Source organism: Pipistrellus hanaki (assembly GCF_964339955.1).
Source record: "Pipistrellus hanaki genome assembly, chromosome: 10".
Lineage (NCBI taxonomy): Eukaryota > Metazoa > Chordata > Mammalia > Chiroptera > Vespertilionidae > Pipistrellus > Pipistrellus hanaki.
This window is the reverse complement of record NC_140512.1, coordinates 28,607,692-28,624,267: the sequence shown is the minus strand read 5'-3', so window position 1 is coordinate 28,624,267 and position 16,576 is coordinate 28,607,692. Positions and strand designations below refer to the sequence as shown.

The 16,576-nt window shown below is 49.1% G+C and overlaps 1 protein-coding gene and 1 pseudogene across 5 annotated transcripts in view; both read left to right on the top strand.

Moving 5' to 3' along the window:
• The first annotated feature begins 1,635 nt into the window (after positions 1-1,635).
• The window catches only part of CDK6 (cyclin dependent kinase 6), a 211,254-nt gene continuing 196,313 nt past the window's right edge, over positions 1,636-16,576 (top strand). The window contains exons 1-2 of one of the 4 annotated variants that reach the window (XM_084897450.1): positions 1,636-1,858; positions 4,923-5,506. In XM_084897450.1, the coding sequence (XP_084753576.1) occupies positions 5,274-5,506 (233 nt within the window). In that variant the 5' untranslated portion in view covers positions 1,636-1,858; positions 4,923-5,273. The other 3 variants (XM_084897451.1, XM_084897453.1, XM_084897452.1) reach the window with 3 other exon arrangements.
• LOC311629256 (large ribosomal subunit protein eL31-like) lies at positions 11,027-11,805 on the top strand (annotated as a pseudogene). Its single transcript has one exon. The product of its transcript is annotated as a large ribosomal subunit protein eL31-like (transcript).

The window sequence follows — 16,576 nt, the reverse complement described above, 5'->3', positions numbered from 1 at the left end:
TTTCTTAAGTCTAAAAGTTATATGAGATTATAAATATCTTTACAAATATATGTTTTGTTCAGAAATTGTATTTCATTTTAGGAGAAATACTCCTAAACACAAAAAATGTATTTTATGAATTATCTTAAGCATAAAAAAACAATTATTCCCTTTTATTTTTAAGAAAAAATCATTATAATGCATTGAAAATATTCACTAATGGAAATGCAACAATTTTTACTTACCTAACCTGTTACTTCACACTATTGTTAGAATCAATTTTATAAAGGTAAAATTTTAATCTAGCAATATGGTTTAATTCAAAAAAGTCAGAAGGTTTATAGAGGTAATATTGCTACTTCAAACAGAATTTTGCTGGGTTTTAATTTTCCATAGAGCACTGAAATAAATAAATTTTTAAGCTTTGTTTTAAAGGTTTCAAGTCTTCTACAATACAAATTTTAGACACCACCGAATTCTTTAAACACACACACACACACACACACACACACACACACACTTATTTTAAGTTTTGTTTTACTCCATGGTAGAAAGTATTGAAAACTGGTCTTTTTTTTTTTTTTCTTTTTCTGCCAAAATCGCATTTTCACCTGAAATAATTGTATTCAGGTTTTCCCAGCAGGTAAAGATACATTTTTACAAGGTTTCAAATTTCAGAATTCCAATAATGCATTCAAACTGAGCACCCACCCGACTCACGTTCGTGTGTGTGTGTGTGTGTGTGTGTGTGTGTGTGTGATCTTGAGGTTCTATTATGTACACTGAATTTTAGTTGTTTTTTTTTGTGTTTTTTTAATCTCCTCAGAAATACCTTAGTAAACCCTGAGCATTTGCTAACCACTTAATAATCGTGAACCGGCCAGTCCCTTCAAGGGATCCTTAACCACAAAAGTGCCTGACAATTTCCAAATCATACCCCCTTGTCCAGAAGGAAAAGATAGGGCTTTGTGAGGCCGAAAGGAAGCGAAGGAAAACAAAACAAATGTAGCTCATGCTGAAAGTGAAAAGTGCTTGGACAGATTAGTATTTTCTTTTCTGCAAGGCGCCCTGCCAAACTTTTTTTTCTTTTTCTTTTCTTTTTTTTTTTAATAGAGAAGAATTATTTTTTTCGGTCTGATTTCCCAGTTTCTTGGAAAGCGTGGGTCTTTACCATCCCCACGGGCCCCTCCTAATCACGGTTGATGGTTTTGTGTTTTTCCCACCCGTCTACCTCTCCGATCGCAGGGACCCCCTCCTCCCTCTGTCCAAACCCCAACTCCGGGGGCGACCCTGGGCGTGGAAATCCCGCCGACTCCCGACGACACGTCCCCCTCGCGCTTCTCATTTTCAGTCGCAAGATTCTCCCACTGCCTTTGCAGCGCAAGCCGGAAATTTTCAGTTAACCCCCACCCCCCCCCACCCCCAACCCCCGCTCCCTCGCCTCGCTCCCCACTTGGAGCCCCGGGCTGGGGAGCCGGGAGGCTGGGAGCACCGCCGGGCGCTCCGGAAGGCTTTCATTTGCACACTTGCCGGCCGCCGCGCCGCGAGCCCCCAGCCCCGCGCCCGCCCGGTGGGTCCGGGCAGCGCCGGCCCCCGCCCCCGCCCCCGCCCCGCCGCCGCCTCCCCAGCCCGGGCCCCGCGCGCCGGCCGGAGCCCCGCGGCTCCCGTCCACCCCCTGCGAGCCTCGCGGGCGGGCGGGCGGCGCCCTCCGCCGTCCCTCCGCCCGCCTCCGCCGCAGTGCCCACCCCCTCGCCGCCCGCGAGCTGGTGACTCCTTCCTCCGGCCGGTTACCTGCTCCGCGCGCCGCCGCCGCCGACACGTGCGGAGGGCGCCTGACACCGCGGCCCCTCGGCAGGCCGGACGCGGCCGGGCCGCCCAGGTGAGGGTCTGGGCGCCCGGGCGGGCGGGTGGGTGGGCTGCGGGGTGGGAGGGGGAGGGGGCCCCCGGGGGAGGTCTGGGCCCGCGGCTTAGGGGTCGGAAGTGAGGGTGTGGGGGTGACTGTTGGGGTGGGGAGGGTATGTCCTCGGGATCCTCTTCGATTAACCCTTTGCGCACCGGGGCGGGGTAGTTACGGGGTCCCGTTTGGGGGAGCTAGAGGAGTCTCTCTTCCAATCGGACTGGAAAGGAGGACATCGCACACTTAGGGACACCCAAGTGTCCCACTTAGGGACTCCGAAACCCGGTGCCCGCTCCCACACAGCCGTGCGCACAAGCACCGACACCCCTGGTGCAGGGTTTGCAAACGGAATTTAAAACTCCACAAGGACGGCCCTACAAGAACCCACATGTACAGGGTGTGAAATGCCCCGCCTCCGGGGGACTCTGTGCGGGAGAATGTGTGTCCGTGCCCCGCAGTGGGTTTCCCACGAAAGCTTCCCTCTCCGGCTCGCCCACCGCGAGGTGAATTGCGAGCGCAGGCCCCCCGCCGGCAGCCCCCGCGGGGGAGGTGCGCGCCCCGGGGGGAGCGCATGCAGGCTGCCCGGCGCCCAGGCTTTGGAGCCCCGCGTGGACTCGGGGCAGGCTTGCTTTAGTTTCTCCCAGTTTACTTTTTTCAGAATTTCACATATCTATCGGAATATTGCAAACGCACACCCCGCGGGGAGCAGCCCGCCCGCCGGCCCGCGCGCACGTGGGCGCCTCCGCGCCGTGCGCTCCCGCGGGAGCCGGGGCCCCGGGGCGGCCTCCCGGCGCTGCGCCGCGGCGACCCTCGGGGGAGCGGCTCGGCGGGCTCGGGGAGAGGGAGGCACATGGAGGATTTCATTGAGTGCGAAGACAGAGCGCAGAGACAGAAAGCAGAAGGAGGCGGCTGCAGCCTTTGTAGTCGCGGAGGAATGCGGAAATGTGGAAGCACGATGTCAAACTTTTTGAAATGGGGTCAAGTCACATTCAGCCAGCGTGGGAAAGCAACAACAACAACAGAAAAAGAAAAAGAAAAAAAAGTGGAGGAGGGGGAGGCGGGGGGGCGAAGGCGCCGGTGCTCCCGGTTTCTCCCCGCTCGGAGCCGATGGTCTGGGGAGCGAGGAGGGGCCGCGGGGCCGGGCGGTGCGGGGCCGGGCGGGGGCGGCGGGCGCAGTGGGCGCAGTTCCCTGCGGGGGTGGGACGTCCGCGCCGCTTCCTTCGCCGCGGAGCCCGGGCCGGAGGGGCGGGGAGGGGGCCGGGGGGCGGGGATGGGGGGGTGGGGACACGGGAGGGCGGGGATGGGGCTGGGGGGCGGGGATGGGGCTGCGGGGGTGGGGACACCGGAGGGCGGGCGGGCTGCGCTGCGCTGCCGGCGGCGGCTCCTCCGCTACCTGTGTGGCCCTCGGCCTGGCTCGGGTCCTCGGCGGGCGGCGGGGGCTGGCTCCTCGGCTCCCCCCGGACTCGCCCGCCCCCCTCTAAGAGGAGTCGGAGCGGCGTAAGCGGGAGAGGCTCCCCCCCACCCCCCCCGCGGCCGTCCCCTCTGCCCGCACGCAGCGGGGGTCGCGCCGTTTGTGGGGCTCATTCCTGGAGGAAGGCGGCGGCCGCGGTGCGGGGCAGGTAACTCCCAGGTGGCCGGGGAGGCGGGCGCGCGGCCGGCGCGGCGAGCCTCCCGCCGGGGCTGCGGTGGCCGCGGGGGGCAGGTTTCCTGGGAACTGAATTGCAAAATGAATGGGGAGGGGAGGTGACCTCCCCACCACCCCCGGCACACACACACACACACACACACACACACACCACCCTACACTTTGTTGCGGGGGGGGGGGGGTGGGGAGAATGGGGGCAGGGGCGACTGGCTGCAGAAGGCACCAGGCCTTCAGCCGAAAGGGGAATGGAAACCTCGGCTGCGGACATCGGACACGATCCCGGGAGCCGGGAAGAGCCCCGGCGCCGCGAGAGTGGAGCCTCTTCTCTCTCTCATCCCCCACCCCCCGGGGCTCAGCCTTTTCTCCCCGCACCCCACCCCCACCCTTCTTCCTGGGGAAATTGAGTTTTCCTCCGGTGTTGGAACCGGTTGGACATCTCAGGGCGGGTTACAGTGTGTTACCTTTCTCCTTCCAGTTATTCTTTAAAGAGATGAGCTAAAATGTGGCGAACTAACACCCTTTCTCCCACATTGGGAGTCCCGTGGGCGACTCCCTCGACCCAGGACCCCCACCGTCCACCCCCCACTCCCCACCCCTTCCCTGCGAATAGCGGGAACCCCCACCTCTGCCGGCCGGATGGGTTTCCAACCAGGGAGGTCCTCCCGCGTTGGCGAAGGAAGAGTGCCATTCCCAACCCCGGACTCCTTTTACCCCCACCCCCACCCCCCAAAAGACCATTTGTGTTGCAAGTCGTTTTTTAAAAAATGTTTCCTGGTAAGAAAAACTGAAAGTAGAAAGAAAGGAAGCAATTTTCGAGCAGATGTCTGACCACCCCTTCTCGCAACACTCCCCCAAGCATCGAGTTACAGGGTCCTGGGAGCCCTCCACCCACCCTCCGCGGCCCCACACGGGCGGGCGGACCCACAGCCCCTCCGCAGCAGCGTGTGCGCGACCCCTGAACCTGCCCCGGCACCCCGGGGCCCCTCACCCCGCGCGTCCCGGGGCGGGGAGCCACACACAACACCAGGATCCGGGGATACATAGAAGCCGTGACATTGACGCCCGGCGCCTCCCCGCCCCCGGCTCCCGGCTCCCGGCTCCCTCCGGGCCCGGCACGCCCCCGCCCGCTCCTGCGCCCCGCGCCGCGCTCATCCCCGAGGGGCCCCTGCCTCCCCGCGCCGCGCCGCGCCGGCCCGGCCCTCCGGGGAAAGAAAAGTAACTTGGCTTTTCTCTCGGGAGAACCCGCCAGGCAGATTCATGGGTCCGGGGGAGAAGGCAGGAGCGCGCGGAGGGTAGCGACGGGGGCTTGGTGCAGGAGGAGGGGAGCCTGCAGGATCCCGGAGGACGGCGCTCGGGATGTCTGACTGCGCTTTCCTCTTGTCCCCCCATCTCTCCTTTTAGGTGGAGCGATCGCGGACGGAGACGCGCCCCGGCGGAGACTATGTGCACGGCCCGGCGTCTGTAACGGCGGCGGAGCGCGCTTCGGGGAGGAGGGAGAGGAGGGATCGGCCGGCTCCTCTGCGCCCCGGCGGCAGGCGGAGTTTCGCGGCGGCGGCACCAAGTGTCGCGCCCGCCCGCCCGCGGGGAGGTCGCTCCATCCAGCCCCGCCGGCCGCCAGAGCCGGAGCGCTCCGGGTGAGGGGGAGCCAGAGCCGGCCCCGGGGCGCCGGGCAGCCGGCCGGGGGTCCCGGAGAGGGCGAGCGGCGGTCGCGAACCGGCGGAGCGCGCTGCAGCGGCGCGGTGCGCGGGCGGCATGGAGAAGGACGGGCTGAGCCGCGCGGACCAGCAGTACGAGTGCGTGGCGGAGATCGGGGAGGGCGCCTACGGGAAGGTGTTCAAGGCCCGGGACCTCAAGAACGGAGGCCGTTTCGTGGCGCTGAAGCGCGTGCGGGTGCAGACGGGCGAGGAGGGCATGCCGCTCTCCACCATCCGCGAGGTGGCGGTGCTGAGGCACCTGGAGACCTTCGAGCACCCCAACGTGGTCAGGTGAGCCGGGGAACCCTGCCCGCGCCGCCGGGGGTGGCCCGCACCCGCAAAGTGCTGGGCCGGGAGGGATCCCAAAGGGCCAGGGAGGAGGGGACCCGTTGGCCTTACAGAGAGAATAAGTCTTGTTGACAGAGCCACGAGCCGGAGGGAGCCTGTGACCTTGCCAGACAAGCGAGCAGAAAGACACATCAGAACATGGGACCTCTAGGCAGGCTTCCCTCCCTGCGGGCCCCGAAGGGGGTCTGGGGAGTTGGGTGCCCTTTAGGTACAGAACAAGCCAACCTGGGACACGCCCTGCCAGCCCGCCCCCCTGACCCCCGCCCCCAGTAGTTCCCAGGCCACTGGGGAAATTTTGAGAGACTGAGTGTAAGTGAGAGAGGTAGCAGGATGCATGGTAATTGGAAGGAAGAGAAATTGACTGATATATATACATAAGGTTAAAAAAATGCAGAAACAATACTTTCGCCAATCACAGCCAGGGTTTCTCTTTATGGATGAGATAATGATGGTCTAAGCACTAACGTGCTGATGCCCATTTTCCAGCAGTGTTCTTTTAAGTATTCTAAAAATATTGCCTGGTGTCTCTGGGCCAACATAGTCTTTGGATTACTTCTCCAGCGGGGTAGATATGAGTCCAAGGTATGGAACCTTCGATTCTAAATTCTGAATTCTGCCTTTGCCTTTTTCTGGAGGGTTATGCAGTGTGTGGGGAGACAAAAGTTCTTGAAGTCACTCCTGTGTGGTAGAGTGTGTGTGTGTGTGTGTGTGTGTGTGTGTGTATACACGCGCCTTAGGATAATGGTGTTTTCTTAGTGATCCTGGAATTTCCTCATTGTGTGGTTGACACTGTGTGATGTGTTTTCTTTTTATTTTCTAAACAGATGAATAGTTTGAAGTCAGAAAGGAATGCATGCCCAGAACCATCTACGAATTAGGGCGTGCTTTTACCTTCCCTCATCTCTTGAGATAATGTGTTGGAAAGAGGCCTTGGGGTCTTCTTCCTGACTTCTCATCCATCTAGGGATTCTGTTCAACAAATATGTGCCTACTGTGTGCGCTGTGGATGGAAATATGTAAATAAGGACAGCTAAATATTTTTGTAACGAGTCAAACAATTTAACATTAGTCATCAAAGTGGAGAGACCCAAGACTGACCTTTGAAATACCAAGCTTTCTACAGACTCAGGGAACCCAAGTGTGTACAGATGCATCCTGGGAGGTTTTAACTTGTCTCCTCTTATTCCAGGCTGGTGATTTGTGTGGCACTTTGTTCCTGACCCAGTTAGACTCGGGCCAGAAGGCAGCGAAGAATCATAAATACATAAATAAGGCAGTAAATGGCTATAAAGATAAGGACCCCATTATTCCTCCACTTTCACAGTAAAGCAGAGAGGGACAAAAGATAATGAGATTGGGAGAACTGTGTTTTAGGAAGATGGGATCACATATAAAAGCAGTAGGTTGCCGTGTGTGTGTGTGTGTGTGTGTGTGTGTGTGTGTGTGTGTTTTCTTTCTTGAAAAACCCACAAAAACCCTTTTGGGGGGAGTCTTTGCGATCATGGAGGGGAAAACGAGGGTGCGTTTTGTCCCCTGTAACTTAGTTATCTTCCTAGAGGAATCACCTAGGTGTTTCCCAAAGGATGAATCCCACTACTAGAATTGTAGGACTAAAATTCGTGTTTTATTTTGTTTGTTACCTCTGGAGAGTGCCCAATCAAGGGTGATCATCGTGTGTAAATCGGATGCTGCCCTTCCGATGTAGAAGTGTTATCGAGGCACCCCTATGCCACCCTATTTTGTACAAAGCACAGGCTATTCTTGTGACAGAGGAAGGTTGTTTTGGCCATTGTGCTAGTTCTCAGTGGCCGGCAAACTGCGGCTCGAGAGCCACATTTCGGCTCCTTAGCCCCTTGAGTGTGGCTCTCCCACAGAATACCACGTGCGGGCGAGCACGTACAGTGCGATGGAAACCTCGTGGCCCACCCGCAGAAGTCAGTTTTCGGCTCTCAAAAGAAATTTCAATCATTGTGCTGTTGATCTTTGGCTCTGTTGACTAATGAGTTTGCCGACCACTGTGCTAGTTGATGTGGGCAGATCTGTGTTCTCTGGATGTAGCCTACTGAGCTTGGTGTGTCCTCGGAGATCTGGAACCATTCCATGACTTAGATTCTGTACAGAGCATTTACAGGAAGCTATACTGATGCATTGGAGACGGGGGTCGTTTTCTGAAATTATCTTTACATGTCAAGTTTCTTCCTATAAGCAGTAAGGAGAAGCTGAGGCAGCGTCTGTGAGAGCACTTTGTCCATTTAGAAGTGTTTCAGAGGTCCAAGTATTATTTGTCTTCAGGCAGATTCGTGGGCTCTGGTCGTACGGAAGGCATCAGTTCGCCTGACTCGTACTCTAGGACAAATCATACTTAAGCCCAGTCATTGTCAGCTCTGGACCCAAGAAGCTGCTTGAATATAATGAGCCTGTAGTTTGTCAGAAACGCCCATCAGTCATATGCCATGAAGTTCCGGTGGCACTTGAGAAAATTATTGATGATGTCATCCTCACAAGCTGCAGACCTACATTCCAGTTTGCTTCCTTCCCGTTTCTTCGCTTCCGCCCCTGCCTTGGGGCAGTCTTTGGCCCCCGTGACTCCTGTGGCTAGGCCAGCGTTCTGGACTTCAGGGGTTGCTGATATTTGCAGGGTCAGGAAATCGAGGACAGGTGACTATAATTCTTTTCCTTCCCAGGTAGAGTTGTCAAAATTGAGCTCCCAAACCAGTGATTTATTGTCTGCCCCACAGGATTGTTGCTGGTTCTTTAAAGGTTTCTTAAAAGGGCAGATGCCTTTATAAGTGCCTTCAAGTCACAAGTAATTTATCGTAATTATAGGCCCTTCCCACAGATAGTTAAGCCTCTAAGCTTGAAGGAGCCTAATAAACATATTAGCTTTTTTCCCCAAAAAAGTTCAACGTTTAATTTTGATGGGTTTGCCAGAAAAGTTGACTTATTGTTGGCACTGGCACTGCCTACATGTGTGGGGATAATGACTTGAAATTCTTGCTTACCTGCAGTGTTGTAGCCAAGGCTTGATCAGTCTGGGATGTAAAGTTACCCTCACTTTATGGTTGGTAATCCCAAATCCTAGAGCCTTTGCCATAATCAGACTTCCGTATAAACCTATACTGGAGCTTTGCACCCTACAAATGAATTCTGTTGACATTCTGAACTAAATATGTACAAGCAGGTAGGATAATATGGCTTATCAGCAATCTGTTCATTCAAGTATTTATTGAGGGCCTACTATGAACAGGACGCTGCTACCGTGTTTCCCCGAAAATAAGACATCCTCTGAAAATAAGACCTAGAGCATGGAAAGATAAGAAATCCCCTGAAAATAAGACCTAGCGCAACTTTGGGAGAAAAAATTAATATAAGACACTGTCTTATTTTCGGGGAAACGGGGTAGAAGCTGGGGATCCAGCAGCAAACAAGTTAGGAAAAGTCTTCCCTTCTAGAACTTACCTTGTAACGGGATGAGAAGTTCTTTTTCTTTTTAAAAATCCATTATCTTTATTTCCATTGGCTTGGTTTACTATATTTAACCTAACCAATAGAGCAACTAATTTTTTTTTGTGTGTGATAATTTGGTTACCAGGAGTTTGCTGATTGAATAGGTAAGATAACCAAAACACTAATCAGAATTAAATGCTTCTTGAAGATTAAATTTCATCTTAGAGACATACAAACCGATCAATGTACGAAGACATTGACACATGAACAATATAGATGATGAACATTTGAGCTCTCTTTATTCAACGAAGATTTAGGAAGAGCCTACTGTTTAAAAACCATGGGCTCAGTGCTGGGAAATATACTTGAATAAATCGCACCTGGCACCTCTCCTGCAGTAATTCCCCGTGGTTGAAGGAATAAGATGATCACATAACCCTGATACGTGATAGTATTGGGTCCATACAGAGACCCGTGCTACCAGTGTTGTCCTTAGGGATCCAAGTTATTAGTGTAGCAATAAAAGCAATTCAAATCGAAGTCCTGGTTCTAGAAACCAAAACTCATGGCATTTCAGGGAATAAACTTGTGGCATCTAAATAAGTTCAGTTATTTTTGTCAGCATATTTAATCAGCCAACAGAGGAACTTCTCTTGCACGTGGGTCTCTGACTCTGTCATGTGTGTGGGGTTCCCATACATTATGTGTGTATTAATTTTGGTTATTTTCTCTTGTTAGAAATAAATAAGTAATAAAGCCAACAGAAAAATCCATGCAGCTCAATAATTATTATTCAAGGAGGGTTTTCCAACTTTCTCTCTTTCAAAATTCTTTATTGTTTAAAATATTGCATGAGTCTTCTTTCCCCCCATGGACCTCTCCCCTGCACCCCCTCCCCCAAGCACAAGCCCTCACTCCCCCTACTGTGTGAGTCCATTGGTTTTGCTCAGGTGCAAACAAGTCCTTTGGTTGATCTCTTACCCCTCCCCCACACCCCCGCCTTTCCTCATAGGTTGTACAGTCTGTTCGATGCTTCTATGTCTCTGGTTCTATTTATATATATATATATTTTTTTTTTTAATTGATTTTTTACAGAGAGGAAGGGAGAGAGATAGAGAGCTAGAAATGTCGATGAGAGAGAGACACCGACCAGCTGCCTCTTGCACACCCCTTACCGGGGATGTGCCTGCAACCAACGTACATGCCCCTGACCGGAATCGAACCTGGGACCTTTCAGTCGGCAGACTGATGCTATACCTCTGAGCCAAACCGGTTTCAGCTCTGGTTCTATTTTTGTTCATCAATTTATGTTGTTCATTATATTCCACAAATGAATGAGATCATGGATATTTATCTTTCTCTGACTGGCTTATTTCGCTTAGCATAATGCTCTCTAGTTCATCCATGCTGTTGCAAATGGTAAGAATTCCTTCTTTTTTACAGCAGTTCACACCAACTTTCTCTTTTTAAAAGATCTCAATAATATGTATCATTAAAAAAAGAATTTAAAAAATGTGATATTCTCAAGGAAAACCTAGTCATTAAAAGGGTCGAAGACATATGGCATATTACATGAGGCAGCATAAAGCTGAGTCACCTGGGAATTCTGAATAAAAGTATTATTTTGTGGGTGAATAGTACATTTATTAGAGCTTGTTTCAGTGAAAGGAAAAGCAGGCGTTTAAGTCTCTTTTTAAGTTTCAGTATGTTAAAAGTATGTTTGGTCTCCCATTCTCTAGGAGTTCCTTGAAAAGTATCCAATTTATCAAGGTTCTTTAGTAAATAAACATTTTCACAATGATACTCTGCCCATTCTTCTTTCCTGCAGAAAAACTTGGTAATGCTGAATTGTTGACATTGCACTTGTATGATTTTTACGTAACTATTATCACCATGGCATTATTAGAATTTCTCTATCAAGAAGAAAATGGTATACAAGATGGAAACTTGTATAAACTTGAATGTGTATAGTGGTGTATTTTCCTATTTTTAAGACATGGTAAAGTGAATATATATGAAAACAGACTCCTTGTTAAAAGTAAATTATCCTTAAAAAAAACCAACAATATGCCTCCTTCAGGTGACCTGGAAGTTATACTTGCAACCCTACTTTCCTTCTCCCACGATACCTTTGTCCAACTTTGGCCAGGCATAATGGCTTCTGCAAAAAAGGGTGGTGAGAAGGAGGAGGACCATTCTGCCATCATCGAGGTAGTGACCAGAGAATACACCATCAGTATTCACAAGCACATCCATGGAGTGGGTTTCAAGATACGTGCCCCTCTGGCACTCATGGAGATCCAGAGATTTGCCCTGAAGGAGATGGGAACTCCAGATGTAGACCTTGGCACCAGGCTGAACAAAGCTGTCTAGGTCAAAGGAGTAAGGAATGTCCCATACCATATCTGGGTGTGGTTGTCCAGAAAACATAATGAGGATGAAGATTCACCAGACAAGCTCTGTAGGTTGGTCACCTTTGTACCTGTCCCCACTTCCAGAAATCTACAGACAGTTCATGCGAATCAGAACTAATTGCTGATTGCGGAATACAGTTATAAAACGGCAAAAACACAAAATGAATCAACAGCGTGGCTCGCTATTAATGATCCCCTAGGAATGTTTTTTTAAGAATGAGACATTCAGTACTTATACTGTGTCATTGTAAACGCAGGGATATTAAGGTTGGAAGACATTCTGGAAGTCTTTCAGCCCTTTTATGTCATCAAGAAACTAAGGCCCAGAGGTCAAGCACCTTCTCTATCATGCCGTGATGAAGTAGTTGACTTGTACTAAAAGCTAAATAGCACTTTTTAAAAAATCTTTTTAATTGTGTGTGATGGGAGAAGTTAAGTGAGTACATTTCTGGAAAAAATGAACTGTTTGAAGACAAAGGTGATGGTTTGCCAGGAATAAATGACATAGCAATGCAGGAAATTCCTGAATTCTGCAGTATGCCCTATTGAAGTAGATCTGGAAAAAGTATGATGATTATCCATTAAATTCTGCTTTTAAAGAAGTTGGGTAGATCAGGTAACTCAATGATTAGAGTGTCATCCCAGTATGCCAAGGTTGCAGGTTTGATACCTGGTCAGGGCACAGAGAAGAATCAATGAATTGTATAAATAAGCAGAACAACAAATCAATGTTTCTCTCCCAAATGAATAAATATTTTTTAAAATAATTTGGTAATAACTATGATGATTTAAATAGCTATAGTTAAATGCTAATACAAGTAAATAATGTAGTTAAATAATTAAGTAATATTGAGTTCATTTTAGACAAAGAACAATAGGAAAAAATCTAAGTGAAGTAAAATCATAGTGTAATAATAGCTGTTTTATTCTGACTAACTCTAAGTGAAGTAAAATTTTTTGTGAGTAAACTATGCATATTGTGGCTCTGGCATCTACTACTTATTTAATGAAATAAACACCATAATACTTGAAAATTAGGAAGCAAAGCAACCTCCAGACACATAAACAAATATGTTACCCCTGCTTCTGGAACTGATTGCACCGTTATTACTATTCCCATGACATTCAGATGAGCGTCTCCTGAAGGGAGTTAATCGAGAGCTTTCTGGTGTGGTCGATCATAGCAGATGAAGTCTGGGTGCAGGAGGCTTGGTGGTAGGAGAAAGGAGTGTGTGTCGTGTTGAGCTTTGTCGAAGGGCCAGGAGGCAGCACTGACCATGGGCACCGGTGGTTGGTGAGAAGCATGCCTACATAAAGGTCCCCATTTGAGTAATGATCCATAGGTGGTAAGTCTGCTGGGGCAGGCCGGTCAGCAGTCAGAGGGAGGCGTTTTATAAGACTCCCTGGGCAGTTGTTGTGAATGGCACCAGTTGGCTGTCACAGCCGATTTTGTTTTACCAGCTGCATATGTAGCTGCTCTCCGCTACGAGGTGATGGGAAGCCACCTTAGGGCATGTGACAGGAATCTGGGTGAGTGTATAGGAGTAACTGGAAGTGCAGTTTGGATAGGATATTTGGGATAGGATGATTACTAAACATTTAGAAGTTTACCGAAATTTGGGCAACTATTGGCTTTGTCATTTATGTAGCCATTTTAATTATTGATTCTTATTATCTGGCCTTCCTAAAGGATTTTATTTTATTTATTTATTTTTTAATATATTTTATTGATATTTCACAGAGAGGAGGAAGGGAGAGAGAGAGCTAGAAACGTCGATGAGAGAGAAACATCGACCAGCTGCCTCTTGCACAACCCCTACCGGGGATGTGCCCGCAACCAATGTACATGCCCTTGACTGGAATCGAACCTGGGACCTTTCAGTCCGCAGACCGACGCTCTACCACTGAGCCAAACCGGCTTCGGCCCTAAAGGATTTTAGATCAATAGAATTAGAATCACAGTCTAAGAATTTTGGAATTGGAAGGGGTCTTAGATTTACCTTAGCCCAATCCCCTTTGGTCTATGTAGGAATTGTTTTGTAAATGCCTAAAAGAATTGTCTTTTTAGTCAGCTGTTTTATTCCACATTGATATACATTATAGCTACAAATTGAGGAGAGCTAAGATTCAAATGACAGGTTTATATCCAGTGTCAACAGGATAGGATGACTCATGTTCATTACATATCTGAAAACCCTCCTTTGGGATATAAAATATTTTCAGTTTAATGATTTTATGTTTCCCCTGATGTGAAGACAAGAACTGTATCTGTTGTATTCATGAATAGTACAGTGACCATAACTATTAGCTGCCCACTATATGTGTCCTGAATGAACGAAGTAAAATAAGTTAAGTTATAAACCTTCCAGTGAGAACTTTTCATCTTTTTGGAGTTGCCTACAACATTAGCAAGTATCTCAGGCTAAACACTGGGAGGGAGATCAGTGGGTATTAACTGCAATGCATCTGCACACCAAGACTATTTAGAAAAAGCCTTCAAATGCTAATTGATGTTTAAACTTTTCCTGTGACTCCATTTTTAAAAAATTTTTTTTTTGTCTTTAATACTGACTTCTGCTATAATAGGATTTTCTTGTTTTCATTGTGTGGTTTCTACATGTATCTTACAGGCAGTCTACTCTATTTCCCCTGAGTGTGCACCTTGCCATCTACATCTGACTTTTTTTCTTTAATTCTTTATCGTCTAAAGCAGTGGTCGGCAAACCGCGGCTCAGGAGCCACATGCGGCCCTTTGGCCCCTCGAGTGTGGCTCTTCCACAAAATACCAAGTGCGGGTGCGCACATACAGCGCGATTGAAATTTCCTGGCCCATAAGTAGAAGTCGGTTTTCAGCCTGGATGAGTGTATTTTGAAGAAGTGGACTTAGAACACTCAAGAGGCCAAAGAGCCGCATGTGGCTCACAAGCCGCGATTTGCCGACCACAAGTCTGAAAAATTACTTATGTCTCTGTTTTCCCCCATTGACTTCTCCCCAGCACATGCCCTCACTGTCTGTGTCCATTGGTTATGCTTATATGCATGCATACAAGTCTTTTTTTATCTCTTACCCCACTCCCACCCCCTTTCCCCTGCCTTCCCTTTAAAGTTTGATGGTCTGTTCCATGCTGCTATGTCTCTGGATCTATTTTTGTTCATCAGTTTATGTTGTTCATTATATTCCAAGAATGAGTGAGATCATGTGATATTTATCTTTCTCTGACTGGCTTATTTCACTTAGCATAGTGCTCTCCAGGTCCATCCATGCTGTTGCGAATGGTAAGAATTCCTTCCTTTTTACAGCAGCGTAGTATTCCATTGTGTAGATGTGCCACTGGTTTTTAATCCACTCACATGCTGATGGGCACTCAGACTGTTTCCAAATCTTAGCTATTGTAAATTGTGCTGCTATGAACATACGGGTGCATATATCCTTTCTGATTGGTATTTCTGGTTTCTTGGGATATATTCCTAGAAGTGGGATTACTGGGTCAAATGGGAGTTCCATTTTTAACTTCTTGAGGAAACTCCACACTGTTCTCCACAGTGGCTGCACCAGTCTGCATTCCCACCAGCAGTGCATGAGGGTTCCCTTTTCGCCAGCACTTGTCGTTTGTAGATTTGTTGGTGATAGCCATTTTGACAGGTGTGAGAGGGTACCTCATTGTCATTTTGATTTGCATCTCTCGGATGATTAGTGACTTTGAGCATGTTTTCGTGTGTCTCTTGGCCTTCTGTATGTCCACTTTTGAGAAGTGTCTATTTAGGGTCTTTGCTCATGTTTTTATTGTGCTGCTATGAACATAGGGGTTTTTGTTATGTTGTATGAGTTCCCTATAAATTTTGGAGATTAAACCCTTATCAGATATAACATTGGCAAATATGTCAGGCTCCTTACACAATCTTTATATTTTCGGATTCTTTTTTTCTTTTTGCTCTTCTGGTTGAGTGTTTTGCTTGCTAACATATCAAATCTTTGATTTGATTCTCAGAATCCTTTATTGTTGAGTCCCTGTATATTATTCTTTATTCCTGTCAGTGTATGCTTAATTTCTGACTGGTCCTTTTCTATTTTTTTTGGGGGGGGGGGGGCGGGAGGGTTCTAGAAGATTCTTGAGTAACCTTATAACCATGGTTTTGAACTCTGTATTCAGTAGTTTGCTTTCTTCCATATCTTTCATTTGTGACATGTTTCTTTGTCTCTGAATTTTAGCTACTCCCCTGTGTTTGTTTCTATGTATTGGGTAGAGCTGCTCTGTCTCCTTGAGTTGGTAGAGTGGCCTTGTGTAGTAGGTGTCCTACAGGGCCCAGTGGCTCAGCCTCCCCAGTCACCTGAGCTGGGAGCCCTCGGTGCACCCCTTTGTGGGCTGTGAGCTCAGTCTTGTTGTAGTTGAGACTTGATTGCTGTTTGTGTCACTGGGAGGAATTGTCCTCCAGGCCAGTTGGCTGTGAGGACCAGCTGTGTCTACAATGGAAGAGCTGCTGTGCAGGAGACAACCCTAATGAGCAGGACTTGCTTCAGTGAGGCTTTGGCGCTCATTGAGTCTGCCCCTTGAGTGTGTGTGTCTCATGGATGTGAAGAGTTATAATCCAGTAAGGTCTGACACTAACCACTCGGCACACTGGCTCTTGGGTCTCCAGGGAGATGCAAAGTTAGCCACTGCCTAGGGCCACCCAGCAGGAGCTAGAGAGAGATCTGTGGATTCCTCATCTTTGTATCGGGCTTGGAAGTGCCCAGATGAGGCCCAGCTATGAAGCAAGGCAGGCTGGTGCTGGAACCGGGTCTTGGACCTTTTATTGATAGGTTTGGGACTCTGACCCAGCTTCAGTTTGTTGGAGAGATTGTGGCCTCACCAAGGACAGACCATTCATATGTAAAAGCAGCTGCAGGTAGCTTGAGTGGGGTTGTAAATTGGATGAAGCAGTGTCTTAGGGAATCACCAGGGCGAAGCAAACAGAAATGGCTGCCAGTCAGCCCTGCGACCCAGCATAGGAACAATGATTCCTCGGGCTCCTCCAGTGTGTGAGAAAGCCACGTTCCTGCCCCGATGACAGACAATCCAGTTCCTCCTCATATGTGTCTGTATATCCCAAAGGCTCGCCCTGGTGCTGGAGCTCAGAGGAAGCCGGACCTTGTAAGTTCAGTTCAGTTCGT